The 15446-nt window shown below is 40.2% G+C and overlaps 1 protein-coding gene across 2 annotated transcripts in view; it reads left to right on the top strand.

The window, feature by feature from the left end:
- snx29 (sorting nexin 29) overlaps window positions 1-15446 on the top strand; it is a 166813-nt gene that overhangs the window by 91047 nt on the left and 60320 nt on the right. For both annotated transcript variants that reach the window (XM_030077892.1, XM_030077893.1), the window contains exon 16: window positions 14182-14298. In XM_030077892.1, coding sequence (XP_029933752.1) covers window positions 14182-14298 — 117 coding nt within the window. The remainder of the gene's footprint in view (window positions 1-14181; window positions 14299-15446) is intronic.

Genomic DNA, 15446 nt, shown 5'->3' with positions numbered 1-15446 from the left:
GTGCTTATTACAGTTAATGTAATGGAGGGGAAAAAAAAGTTTGGCTCATTGTATTTGCATGCATGTGGATAAAAAATGTGACCAACTCAAAATGCAAGCAATACAGTGTGGAGAAATGGAACACCACCACCGATCCCATTCACATCTCTCTGTGAGGCTGAACTCACTGGTATGCAGTTGCATCAAAGAGAAGCATAATTAAAAAATAAGCCTGCATACAGAAGACCTTTACTCATTGTATTTTGGACATTTTGATGACTTTTTAAGGCCTTCAGGGGACCCTCAGTAATTTATGAGTTTTATCGAACTTTGTTGGTTCAACATCGACAGGTCCCTGTTTCCAAAACAGTCTAGAAATTGCTCGGTGAAATAATCATTAAGTTATTGGTGTAGTTCAACAACACTATCAGCCCCCCTGCAGATCTATTGTTTGTGCTGCAGGCAGTGAAAAAAAATGCATTTTTATTTCTTCATTTTTATAGAAACAGTCTGTCCACTTGAGTGCTGCAAAAGCACACAAGTCTCTGCTTTATGGGCATAGAGGCAAAGAAGCTGAAAAGTGACTGGAGCTGTTTGTTTATATCACTGAGTTACAAATGCAATTATAAACACAGTTAAAAATGTTCAAAAAGACCAAACATCAGCTGAAAATGAGGTTCAGTGACAGGAAAAAGAATCAGTCATGTTCATCAGATTGTACCAATTTTACTGTCAATACGACAAAAGTAAAACGTAATCAAAAATAAAATAATAAAAAATCACACAAGTTGCATTTTCAGTGAATAAAAACTGTTTTCATGTGGACAGGTGGCTGAAATAGAAAGAAAGAGTAGCATGTCACCATGTGGACATGGCCTTAATGCACCTTTAAATACAAATTATTTGATTAAGACTTGCATGTGGATCTGAGGTAAGTTTTGATTGAATGAATGAAATGGTGACTGCCACCTGACCTGTAACTGGACTGGCTCTCAAATTAAGATGGGCTTCAAAAGTCGACCTGACCACATCATACAGTCCTGCTGTTTCTGGACTAAGTCGTCTGTAGCTCAAAGTCTAGATCATCCCAATCCAAGTTCTCCTGCAGATGCCTCGCTCAAATCCAATAAACAACCAGACCCTAACTACAATGTGACCCTTGTGGCCGTGCAGTTACAGTTACAGCAGGGATTTTCTGCCACGCTGTATTTTCATATCTGCTGTGCTGTATTGTTAAGTGGAGGCAGCATGCTGCTGATGGAGGATGGAGAAGAGATATGGGTCGAATGGTCCAGGGGGATCAGGGATTCTCCCTTTGATCCACATGCTCATTAATTAACCATAAACAACATCAAGAACAAGAACAACAATTACAAGCTGCCGACTCAGAATCTCCTCAGTCAGAGAGGAGAGACAGCAATAACCGGCTGAATATGAACCATAATGCCTGTTGTGTTTGCTGTGTAAAACAAGTGAATGTGACTCTTGAAATGCCAGAATTGTTCTTATTTCATTCGAGTCCATCCAGACAGGCTGGTAAATCCATTCTAAAGTGTTCACACAAGCTCTGGGTGTAGACGCTTCTCTGCTACTCCTTTTCCTCCTCAGGAACTCTTCCCAGAACACAGTAAGCCTTTTGAGGAACCTTGAACCCCTCTATGCCCTCTTTTTGCCCGTGGCATTGAGTTCCTGAGTCCCCAAAGGTTCTCTACAAGGTCCTTGCAACTGTCGAGTGTTTTAGCGCTGAAAATCTGATTGATTAAATGTATGACACAAGCAGCATGAAAGTATCCTGCCATTTCTAAGAAAAAAATTTTAAAAAGCAGTGAGCGATAATTAAAAAGATCTTACCATCAAGAGACCATTCAATTGCATTACAGTTTGTCTCCATTTGCGCCTGCACATGTCACACTTGATTGCAGTCTCTTTTCTAGCATTTCTATCATTCTCAATCTCATTTTCAACCTCCTGACAGTTCTTCTCCCAAACAAATGCAACATCACAGCGGCGTAGGCAAAAATTATTTTGAACTTACAGTAACAACAGCTTCAAATCATTCATGTTTACCATTTTGCTGTTTCTGGTCATGAAGAATGGCATCAGTTTGTTGCTTATGGGGGCTCACTTTGGGCCCACAACTCCTCAAAGAGCATAAGCCCTGTTAGTTTCTGTTAAATGAATTATTTTAGATTACAAGAATAATTCCAGATTTGGACAGCGACACAAAGGACATGGTGATGTTTTCAACTTTGTGTATTTGGGTATTTTGTTTGAATGGATTGTGAAAAACAACCACCACTTATCAAATCAGCTTTAAATTATCATGTTCCTGCTTTTGAGCTTGAAGATCGGCGTGGACGACAACATAACGACATCTCCTCCCCGCTACTTTTGCTATTGAGCAACAATTGCTGAAGTCATCCATGGTGCTTGTGAGGCTCTGCAGCAGTTTGATGTTTCAGCTCCAGTTTGATAACAATTAGGTTGTTTAATTGTAGTTCTTGTGCCAACCCTGTAATCCATACTGCCTCTGAGCAACTCTAGCCACATCTATCTCACAGTTGAATCTTCACAGAAATACATTAACTGCAGCCTCATGAATATAGCGGCACAATTTCCATCATATACTATATTATTCTGTCATCTTACACAGATAATGCCATGAATGCATCATGTGCAGACAGTGCTGTTGTTTCTCAATCTGTCATTTAATCCCTCCTGCCTGCTCAAATACAACCCTGAAATCATCTAACTTCAAAAGGTCAAGAGGTCAAAAAAGGAGTTAGAGTACTGTGAAAGCCCCATTTAAAAAGTTTATGTTTGCTATTTAGATTAGATTTAGACCGTAAAGATACTAAACGTGAAGCTTACAAATCAAAGTCATTGTATATGAAGAATTTCAACTCCAAACTGTGCATGACTACTTTTTTGAGTGTAAGCCTACTCTTAATCTGTCCAAATACTTTTGGCACCGGGAGACGGGGAGAACATGTGCTAAAAAAGGGGCTTTAGTTCTCTAAATCTTCATCCGGTTTGGATGAAAACACCCTGAAATTAAAGCCGACAGACTGTACAACATCATCGTCATTGTGTCATTTCACGTCCAAAGTAATAAGACTACATCGCTAAAACTTGAGAAAAATGTGTGATCCAAATGCTTATGGAGCTCGCTGTATGATATGGCAGTGACAATGAGCTACGTCTGTATCATGGGCCAAATTTAGCTATTTCTATAAACTCCTATTTTTCTCTTGGTCCATCTGCTGCTCTCTTACCCTCCCACTTTCCATCTTCTCATCTCCTCTCGCTCACTCTCTCTCTCTCTCTCTCTCTCTCTCTCTGTCTCTCTCTCTCTGTCTCTTGCTCCCTCCCTCCTTCCCTCTCTCTCTCTCTCTCTCTCTCTCTCTCTCTCTCTCTCTCTATCTTTTCACCTCAATTCTGAGTGGACAGCACAGCTTGCGATGTCTATATCGGTCCTCTTTCACGCTCCTCGTCCTCCTTCCTCCATCGCTCCACCATATCACTTCCTGTTTAGGACCGGCAGGGCTGAAGTGCGTCAGGCGGGCAGACAGAGACACCGGCTGCATTGAGATGCACACAGCAACCTGGTATCCTCGTTAAGGTCTGATCCAGGGTTAAGCTGTTTTTGTGAACCTTTGATACCTTGCTATTGAGTTTCAAGGCTGCTGTGAATAAACCAATCAAAAGAATATTCCTGCCCACCTGTGGTTTCCCACCCACGGACAAAACACTCCGCCAGGAAAAAAACAATATGAAAAGGTCCCAGTGGTAATAGTAACAGCAAGCACTGCCCGACTACTAGCTTTTAGCTGGCATCAGAATGCACAATTGTACAATGGAGTAGTATCGGTGTGATCATTTTCTTCTCACTTTTAATTGTTAACAGAAATATTTAAATATTATTGGTTTGAGCAGCAGATAAGCTCCCAGGCTTTCAGTTGTGGAAGTGCTGTGTGAAATATTATGAGTACTGAATCCAGCATTTACATTGAAATGATTCAAATTAGTTTGGGTCTTTTTCTGGGGCGCATCTTGAGAAGAGCTGCAGGATAATGAAGGATTAATGTAAAATGCTGAATCAGAAATGATGTATATGCTCAGTAGTTTTCAGTTTGTGTGTGTGTACAGTGTGCCGGTGTTGCGTACTGTATGTCAAGACTTTGTTTGACTTTGTCTCGCATCATTTGTCCCTTGTGTTTGACTGCCTGTGTTTTGGGCAGATGAAAGAGTGCGTTTCATAGGCAAAAAGTGATTTTGTGTGTTGCATTTTTTATGGTTTTCTCTTTTTGTAGCCACATTGGCTCCAAAGAGGTTTGTCTTTGATTTTTGTCAGTGAGCTGTACTGATGTGTGGAATGTAAACACTGAAACACCAAAATAAAGACGGATCAAAAACAAAGTCTGAGTTCACTCAAAGGTGAAGAGCAAAAGGGAAAGGGCAAAGATCTGCACCAGGTTTATCATCACTTATACTGTAAACTAATAGGATACGAGTTTTATTGGATGGGAAAGGTGAGATTGTCAAAAAAAAAAAAAAAAAAAAAAAAATCTGCTGAAATCCCATGTACGCCTCTCAGGACATGATGAAATCACTACTAAAGATTTTCCATTTTCCAGAAAGTAAAAGTAATGAGATTTAGTTTTTTTTGAAAGGTACAATAAAATGACATTTTTTTTTTTTTGCCATTTTGCAGCATAAATTGTGAAATGGGTGTCTAGTATGATGGTTAGAATCATTTTTCATTTCAGGGTGACTTAAAGAACTGAATTGCTGTGCATGTAAAGGTTGGTGCCATAAAGACCCCGACATCGACATCAGCACTCCTCTCTCTCTCTCTCTCTCTCTCTCTCTCATTCTGTATCTCTCCCGCTCTTACACTCTATCACTCTCCCGTACTCTCTGTCCGTCCGCACACTTTCACGCTTATTCACATTCGCTCCCTCCTTCTGACCTCATTTCCCTTCACCCCATTCATCGTAGGCATCCCACCTAATTAAGGTTATTAGGTCTCAGGTCAGCTGCGCCACTGCTCTCGCTCTCTCTGTCTTTCTCTCTCTCTCTCTCTCTCTCTGTCTCTTTTTGGGTTTCAGCTCAGCCAGGGCTTTCTTAGCCGTTTTATCGAGGCCAGCTCAGCTCAGCTTAGATCAGATCATACACTCTTGGCACCCGGGAGAAGAACGGAGGGAGAGGAGAGGAAGAGGCACAAAGAGATTCTTTAAAGACGGGAGTTGAGAGCAGAGGAGGAGGAGGATGAGGTGATGGGTGAAGGAGGAGTGTGTGTGTGTGTGTGTGTGTATGGATGTGTTTTTGAATAGAGCGGGACAGAGCGAGTGGTCAGCATCAAGCTGTGATGACTCCAGCAGTGCCAGTGGTTGCGTCACCACACAGCACCTCCGGGTCAGTCCCAGTGTCTGTCAGCAAACAATGCTTCATTTGCACCACAACAGCGCTCAGGGCCTAATTTCATCCCCATCGGGTCGTTACTTTCTTACCTTGCTGCGGTTACATTCACTGCAAATCTGTGACAGATTACAAGCTAATTGCCTATTACACCTGTGAGCCAATGAAAGGAAATTTTAAGCCGAGCATTAAGACTCTTCTCTTCGTCTTCAGTCTAGTCAGTTACATTTCTTATCAACTTTGCCCATGTTTTATTTAGTGAGCATATTATTTTGACCATTTTGAAAGCTGGCAGTTCTGTTTTGTGAAATTTGAAACTCCCTCACATTGATTGATGGGTTCTTCGTCCTTGTGGAGCTTTGAATGTTATCACAGAAGTAAACATTGCTTCTTTTTCCAGCCCTTGTTCTGTTTATAACTGTACTGTGTGACTTTGTAACTCTACAGCAAATAAATAAATTAAACTAATTTGTCTTTATTACATGGAAAAGGCAAGGAAAGACTTATATGGCAATGTTTACTGCGGAGCATTTATGATGCATTTGTCATGATTACATTGGGAAAGGATGTGGCACAAACTGGGTCAGACAACAGAATTAGTTTTGTTTGTTTGTTTGTTTTTCTGTTTTTTCACATTGCAGTTTCAACTCTTTGAGCATTTGACTCAGTTTTACTCTGTGACTTTGGATATAGAACATTATACAAGTTATGTGGACTACATGTACATGGAACTGGGATATGCAAAGAAACAGGGGAAAAACATGCGTCCCTTATAGTTGTAGCTTGTTTACTCAGTGAAAAGGTATGCTATTGCTCAACGTCTTTGCAGAACATCCTTCTGTGAATTTCAAATGATGTAAACAGTTGTAAGAAAACGTACCATGTCAAAAAGTATTTTCCAGGTTTCTGCTAAATCGTCCTAAATTACATAGAAGCAGTTTCATAGTTTATAGGCCAATAAAACCTTTCAAAGTTGATACCATGTTTACTAACCTTTTTATGGTGTATGATTACTACTTTATGTAAGAAAAAAGGAAAAAAAAAAAAAAAAAGCAAATTTATGGCAGAATTGTAGCTGGAAAACACACCATCACGCTTGGGTTGTTGCTAATATAAAACTCGTGGCTGCACATCTTCTAAATTTGCACATTGACCTACCTCTATGCACATTTTATACACCCATGCACACATTTTTTTTTTTTTTTTTGTTGCACATTGCTTTTTGCACACTGGTACTTAGATCTTATTCTGTTGTACTCAGATCTTATTCTGTTGTACTTAGATCTTATTCTTAATTTTTTAAAATCTTTTTTATTTGATTTAATCTGTAATCTGTGGATACTGCTGAAAAACTGTGAATTTCCTGCGGGATGAATAAAGTATCTATCTATCTATCTATCTCCCTTTAATTGATGGGTAAAAGAGGAAATATTTCTAATCCCTCAGCAATTATACAGATTAACTCACACTGTTACCTTCCTACACACATGACAAGAGTTTTCTTAATGTTACTTAACATCTACTTAATGCCAGAGGAGCTTTTAAGATATGTAGATATCAATTCTTGGTATTTGCCCTCTAAGTTACTAGTCACAGGAACTTGGTGATTTACTCTTTTTACCATGTATTGACCTGATTAACACCTAGTGCTCAGGAGACTGTAAAACAAAGGGTTGCAATGGCTTTTGATGAGGATTTTCATCTGAGCGGGAAGGGCATCCCAGGACACTTCTGTTCACTTTAGATCTTCAGCCTTGATCATGGCCCTCGGACGTCCTGCCTGAGCTGCAGAGCCGTGGCTTCAAGGCTCCAGATAGCCGGAAAACAGCCTGTCGAGCCGCTGCTCTGACAACTTGTTGAGCTGTCAGATTCCTTGTGGTGCTGTTAGAGTTTTATGTTGAAACGCCTTTCTACTTGAAACTGCTGGCCAGAAGGAAAATGTAAGGTAGTCAGTCATCTCCTGGATTAACAAGCTCCCACTGAGGTTGTGAAAATCAGGAGGAATCATATAGTGAAAGAACACATACACATATACACACACACACCCTTCCAAAGACTACATGCTGATTTTCCTTAAGGTATAATTATGATGTTCTGTATCCAGGCCATTATAATTTATATTATTTGCATTTTTCTTTTTTTTATCACTCTTCCTCTTTGAATTTCAGTCATCTTCACATTTTTTCTTTTCTTTTCTTTGTTCCTTTGCCAGTATATTTATCATTTGTGCAACTGAATCAAACCTGAATCACAATTGTTCTGACCCAGCCTTTTAGCTCCTGTCCAAGTCACTAAAACTTGCTTTGTGCTTTTACTATATTGCCTTATTTTGTTATGTGAGGGGGATTTCAGGCACTGCAGTTACTCTTTACTCCAGCGGATGTTTAATGGTTGATGTCTGCCTGAAGCGAGCCTTCTCGTGGCCTTGACTAGAGAAAGAGTAATAACCTGGCGGGTGTAAGTGACTGAATGAAGGCAGAAGTCATTTGCTGTTCTGTCGCTTCCTCAGAGCCTCTTTAGGGACAGTCCTAGCTCCTCTTCATGTTTTAGCCCCTGTTTAATAAACTGCACACATAGTATACATTGCTGCTGACCATTTTCCAAAGCAAATATAATTGTTGGGATTTTTTAAAAGTTTTTTTTAGTTTTTTTTTTTTCCTTTCAGGCAGCCATTCTTTTTGTTAAAGTATGAATACCAACAAGATATGAAACTTGCTTGTGATAGGCAGACATCCTGCCCTGATTTATTTTAGTCAAGTTATTTTGCCTTTTCATTTCTGCTGGTGCATTGCATTCACATGCAGTTTTATCCAAAAATCAAACCTCAAAGAGAAATGTTCAGGGAAAATGATGGCATGAAAAGGATGATTTTAATTTGGCTGCTTTCTTCTTTTAAATATTAAGTCTATTTACCATCTAGGAATTTTCTCCGACTTGGAAATCCCATATATTAGCGTTACCCTCAAGCATGTGAGCCCTTTGTGACTTTTCAGACACAGCGATCCAAAAATACACAACAGTATGACAGTGATATAACTTTGCCAAAACTAAAATAGTGCCAGATTTTAACAGATTTTTGTGCTGTAATGAAATGAATTGAAACGGATGGCGGTCTCGGGGTAAAAAAAAAAACAGATTCAAGAATGTAGAAGAGAATGGTGTGCTTTTGAACATGGCCAGCAGTAATGTAAAGTATGTACGCAGTGTAGTGCGTGGGCTAAAAGATGAAGAGAAACTGGAATCGTCCTTGAATGGCACCGAGTTAGTTAACAGTGGTAGAGAGAGAGAGACGGCGTGAACGACCCTGTTTAAACAAATTGGGGACGTTAGCACATAGCCACACAGCCACTGCTTAAAATAGACCCCCCTTCTCTGGCTGAAATTAGCGTGCACACACACACACACAGATACACAAACACACGCACTGTACATGCAGACACACAAACACTCATGTACTGTACATGCAGACACACACACACACGCACACACACACACACACACACACACACACACACACACACAGCCGCAGAATGACAAACTGATTAGCTCCCTCTCAGTGAGAATTAATTGGGTTCCTTCACGCTTAAAATTAATTCCCTCTTTTTTAATGTCCTATTTAAGAGTTGCGGCACCTAAATAAATAGAGATGATGAATGGCTGGTGTGTTGGGAACAGTCAGAGTGTTTTAGGGTTTGAAGGGGGGGGAACCAAAGGCCGCGTGTTTCCTGTTCCCCGAGGGGAAACCGCCAGGTGGTGACGCATCCCCGTCAGGCCTGGCCGCAAGATCTGCAAATGTGATTTGTGTGTCATTTTCCAATCATTCATCACGCACGCTTTGCCCGTTCGACCCCTCTCTGCTTCAGTTTTCACTTCTAACTTCAGGGTGGTTTCAGGATAGAGAGAAATATTGAGGTGTCGAGTTCAGGGATTAATTTTCAAGCTGAGAGGGTTGTGTTTTGGAGGCAGAGTCTCTTCAAAGATTACCATCGTCTGCATTTTATTACTCTGCCGTCTTATCTGATCCTGAGAATCTTCAAGTCACCGTTGTTTGGAGACATGTAGATATTGACTGTGTATGTTGGTGTACATGTATGTAAATTAAAAAAAAAAAAAACAGCAGAGCCTGGAATTAGAACAGCATGAATGATATCAGCTTTAAAAGTAATTTCATTTCATTTCATATACTTAGTAAGTAGTTTTGATTCTCGTGGTCACCATTCCCGGATTTCTAAAGCACTGTTCGTCTCTGATTGAAATAATATTACTATGATTCACAGTCGAATGCCTGTCAAACATCATACACATTTATATTTGAAGGCTCCTGTTGTTTTTTTCTCAAAAAATAGTGAAACTCATTATCATTGAAACCAGCTACAAGGATCTAAAGGCCTCCTAAACCCCTCAGATTTATTGCTGCCGGTTTATTTACTAATTTGATTAGTGCCTAAAGCTCAGGTGGTATTTGGCATCGGAGAGATTTAAGAGCCTGTCTGAGGATCAATACACTGCTATTGTAACCTGTGGGCTCTGGTTGAGAGTAAAGTCAACAGAAAGAGAGAGATCCATTGATCAAAGTTAGTTCTCTTTGGTTATTTATTTAGTTGGTTATGCTTCACCTCAGTGTGAGTATAGATAAGAGGTGGTAAGAAAAAACTGAAAAAAAAAAAATGTGTCAGTGGGAGGAGATGTTTTTTGTGCAGTTTCATTTTTTTTCAGGATTTTTTATTTTTATTTTTATTTTTATTTTTTTAATTTTTGGAAGCAGTCATATTTGTTGAAACAAGACAGAGTTAGGCTAATCAGACCACAAGAAAATTCTGGAAACAAGTTGATCAGCATTGGAAACAAGTGGGATTATCTCATGCCACTGGCAGGTTTATTCATTTCTTTATTTTTACGTTGTTTGAAGAAAAACAAGATTTTAACATTTAAGATTAGACTGAATGACTTGTTAAGGCATTTGGCGTTTTGTGTTTTTTTTTTTGCTTTTGGTGCAGTCTGTAAAGTTACTCAGAGATTCTGTCTATTGATTTGTACTAATTGCGTGCGTTTTGTCAAGAGTAGAGTGCAAGTCACCACACTCCGACATCCACGCTGAGTGTTTTCAGGCCTACAGCTCTTATTTGAAGGAGAGAAATGTATGAACTGGGAATGGTTACCTGGCTGACCTCTGCCACACTGTGCTCCTGAATAAAAATGGCCAAGAATGTCCCAGAATGCAGCAGCTGTGATTTTAAGTGGTGCCGAATGAGGAGAGTATTGATACCAAATTGTGGCATCTGTACTCTGGTCAGCGGTTAGCACTGGAATTGATTTGAAGATGTTTTGTGGTAATGTTTAATGCATTGGAATTGATTTTAATACATTTTTTTTTCTGGTAATGTCTGCAGCAGTTAGGGACTCTGAATGAATGTCCTGCCTGTCGAGCTTTCTGTGGCCAATTCAGTAAATTTTAAAAGATTCTTAAGAAACTTTTTAGAGACTTGCTTTCATCGAACATTTTTCATTACGCCCACTTTCAGTCTTTTACTACTAATCTGTTTTCATGTGTGTTATTTGTGTAATTATATTAATTGATTTTTAACCATTTCTGCTTGGTTTAATTCCCAGCTTTATTGTATATTAGTATGGGAGACTATCGATCGATTCATCTGTTCGTCCATCGTCCATCTGTCAGTCCATCACACGTGATATGTCAAAGACCGCTGATTGAATTTTGATGAAACTTGGGAGAAGAGTCAATCCCACCACTGATTCCAGCATTTTCAATCAGTTACACTATCTGGAGGGGAGCTACAGTTATTGTACAACTTGGGAAAAAAAGAAAAAAAAAACCCACAGTGCTATGTTTGATACTGGCAGACAGGCAATGTGCATTTGTTATATTATGTGTTTCCTGTGGTTGAACATGTTTTTTGTAATAGTGAGCTTAGAGTAACAGAAACATCTACACCACTGTTACAAAATATTGTTTTTTAGTACTTTCACCAAATGTGCTGTGCAAGCCGAAATTTCATCTCAGTGTCACATCCAGAGGGCATAAGCATGCAGATGGCATGTGGATTAGGCAGTTATAAACAGATTAAACAGTTATAAGCAGAAGAAGAAGTTTTTGGCTCGATAGAACTCCATTCTGGCTCTTGACATTGGACTGCAGTAGTCGGCGCAAACTTGAACCAAAACAAACAGCTGAAAATAGGCAACAGCGTCAAACAGTCCACCATGTCCTGGACTGAATCCTAGTCCACCTAAACTGGCGGACCAAAGTGGTGCCAGTATCCAAATATAAACACATTTGCTTCCAGAGCCGTCAGTGACGCACGCACGACCCGACATATCAAAACTTGTCCAAAAGCTACAAAGCTGTCCAAGGCTGGTAATGCAAATATCTGAGCAAAATATCTGAGCGACCTATACAGATCTCAACAAGCAGTTCAAGGCAAAACACTCAGCAGGCTGCAGAGTTCTAGCTGACAGCCGACAGTAATAAGGAGGATTTAGCTGATGTCCGCACACATGGGCATGGGACCAACTCCCAGAAACATACTTTCTGTTTTACAGCGGGCACACCAACGCTGTAACAACAAAGCCAAACTTTCCTCACTGCAGAGTTGAACATCTATTAAAGATCCCCTCCAGATGTTTTCAAGCCTTTACAAAAATTCAGTGGTTATTAAATAATTGTTTTATATCATTACTCCACAATTTGTTTTCAAAACAAACCACTGAAAATGCTTGCAAGCAACTCTACTTCCTAATGCTCATCGAGTATACAAGAATCTATGAATATACAAATTCTGAGATGCCCCGACACCCCCAACTCCTTCACCCATGTAGCTGCTAAACACTGTACCTCATCCCGAGATGGCAACATTGTTGAAATACAACCCTACATGTTTGACTCTCAGTCAGTCTCACTTAGAATACGAGCCTAGTTTGCATCAAAATTAGATACTTGTTGATGTATCTGAATGGCACGTTTATTTCTCAGTTTGTTTGTCACTGTCATTCTGCAACTGTCTAGTGCACTGTAATGTTAGCCGGCGTCGCACGTCATGCAATCTGCCCATTAGACTGTGAGATATAAAATGTGATATTATGGCCCAAGGCTGTAAAGGAAAGGTGGTGGTGACACCAAAATTGATTGAGGTCATCTCCTGGGAAGCATGAATATGTTCAGCAATCCATTACATTAACAGATAAGTTGTGTACAAGTCAAATGTTTGGCCTGGGGCTAGCACCAGACGGAAGGTTATAGGGTCACCACAATCCATAAGAATCTTCTTCTGGAGAGTTCTGTATAAATGCACTCACCAAATTTCACAACAGTTCACTTTTTACATTTAATGATACATTATATGGACAAAAGTACTGGGCCACACCTCTTAATCTTCAAATTCAGGTGTTTTATTCAGTCCCATTGCCACAGGTGTATAAAATCCAGCAGCTGGCCATGCAGTTTGCCTTTACAAACATTTGTGAAAGAATGGCTCGTTCTAAAGAGAAGAATTTGAGCGTGGGACTGTAATAGTAATGTAAAAGGATGCCACCATTTCACCAAAAGCTCCTGTAGGTGTAATGTGTAGGTGGCCTGATACATTTGTCCATATAGTGTATTTTGTGTGGGGTTTACACATTTTGACCTGAGGTTGGCACTCGAGGGAAGTTCATAGCGTCATTAAAATTGACATTGTTCATCATATAAAATATGATCGTATCAAATAAAAATCATACGTCTCCAAGCAGGTTTTTTTTTTTTTTTTTTTTTTTTTTATTTGGAACCCTAAGTGGCATCACTGAGGGTTGACAGACTGTATTTGACCGCTGAAGGTGAATAACCACTCCCACACACACAAGTTTCATTTTCTAGCTTTTCTCAGCGCTGAACACCTAACTCTCTGCCAAGGCTTCACAAACACCTTCACACTTCACTAACATTTTTTAAGGACCACAGGGAACAGTGCCAAAAAAGAGTTAAATATAGGACCTTTAAAGTTAATATTTGCATCAGAGTCACAATTCACTATAAAGAATTGAGTGATCTCCTTTCAGATAAGACCTAGATGAGTTTATTATTATCACCATTATTGTTTGTGTTGTTAGGCTCATCTTGTCCTAATTTGTGGCAGTGTGTGCAGGGAGCAGGATGGTAATAGGTGGGTGTATGAAGGTCGCTGTTGGAGTGGCTGCTCGGTTCACCTGTCAGGTATGACGGCGCTCTGCGGAAGTGGCTGTGACAGCAGGTGTCCTCCATACAGCACAATGTGTGTCACAGCTGTCAGTCTGCTGACAGAGACCTGTCCACGCTGTCCAGGCTGCTTAGGCAGACGGACCGAGGGAACACACACATGCACATATAACACCATGTCAGTGTTAGTTAGAGCTGATGACAGTTGATTAGCAGGCAGGAGGGAGTGTGACTATTTAGGAGTCGCCCCCTCTTTCCCTCCATCCCTCCATCCCTCCCTCTCTGTCAGGGGTTTGACTGTTTCCCAGAAACTGTCCCGCTGTCAACATTTATTACATCTCTCCTACAGTCATTCTGCCTTTTGTGTGATAATGGAAATTTGCAGGAATTGCATTTTATGAATAGCCTTACACTATACATAATTTGTGTTATTCTAGTCAATTTTTCTTTAAAATGTATGCCATATACGGTAATAATGTTCCACAGCATATTTAATTAACGTGCATATGTTTCTTACTGTCTTCCTCTTTGTGTGTGTGTGTCTGTGTGTCTGTGTGTGTGTATGTGTGTGCGCGTATGCGTGTGTGCTGCAGGTGGCAGAGATGCACGGTGAGTTGATAGAGTTTAATGAGCGCCTGTACCGCTCCCTCATGGCCAAAGACCACCTCATAATCCAGATGAGACAAGAACTCATTGACCTGCGAGGACCGGTTAGTGACTACACACACACACACACACACACACACACACACACACACACTGCCTCTTCTCTCTCACCACACCTCGATTCTTCTCCCAGTGATTTGGTCTCCTTTCGTCGGCCTGTAACCCTTAATGCTACTTTTTCCTTCGACTTTCTCTTTAAAAAAAACAAACAAAAAAACTCAAATTTCTGTCGGTGACACCTTTGTTGTCTGTTCAGCTACATTGGCTCTCACTGCTCATGCTAGTCTCATGTAGTCAGACCTCTGTGTGAAACCAAACAGAGGGTCTAAAGAAATTAAAACAGCCAAGTTGGGTAAAAAAAAAAAAAAAAAAAAAAAAAAAGCCACAGTGAGGTAATACTTTGTCATGCGAAGCCCTAACTCCAACCCTGATCCTAACAACGACTTCTGATGTCAATGTGTTCTGGTACTTCTAGTGGAAGAACATGGATGTCCACTACACACAACAAACCATCTCTTACCTGCTGACGTTATGACTATGATTACAAAGAGAATTGATGATATGACATCACGTGACAAACTCATTTTCCGATTTGGGATTCTGATTTGATTGGCCGTTCTCTTCGGCATTTACAAATGGGAAATTGTTGTTTGTTTTGTTTTTTTTTTTGTTTTTGTTTTAGACTTCCACAGTAAAAATGCAGTGTTTTCTCCATGCTAGTTACAGGTCTAACAAACATTTGGGATGAGGATGACAAAAGCTCCATCAGAAGTCCGTCATTTTTGATTGGAGAGAACAGACTAAAACTATAGAGGTCTGTCTCCCGTGTAAAGCATCACGAGCTGGAAGTTGCATCAGTTCCTGCACAAAGAGCTGTCAGACACCAAGGGTTTAGAGCAGTGAATTTAAAAGCTTTCATAAACTGGACAGAGGTTGAATCATTGCTGTGTTACATCAAACAGAGCTAGCAAAATAGATGTATGTTTGCACAAGAGTGTTTCGGAATATTACTTTCAAAGTCAACAGCACACACTCTCACACACATGCCAACATCTGGTCATGCTCAAGGGAGCTTGAAGCACGTGGAGACTGAGACCCAACGGCAGTCTGGACACACACACACTCTCTCTCTCTCTCTCTCTCTCTCTCGCTCTCTCTCTCTTTCACAAACACACACACACACACACACACA

Source organism: Myripristis murdjan, chromosome 19, assembly GCF_902150065.1.
Source record: "Myripristis murdjan chromosome 19, fMyrMur1.1, whole genome shotgun sequence".
In the NCBI taxonomy this organism is placed as follows: domain Eukaryota; kingdom Metazoa; phylum Chordata; class Actinopteri; order Holocentriformes; family Holocentridae; genus Myripristis; species Myripristis murdjan.
The sequence above is the reverse complement of the archived record's forward strand: the minus strand, read 5'-3'. Positions and strand labels throughout refer to the sequence as shown.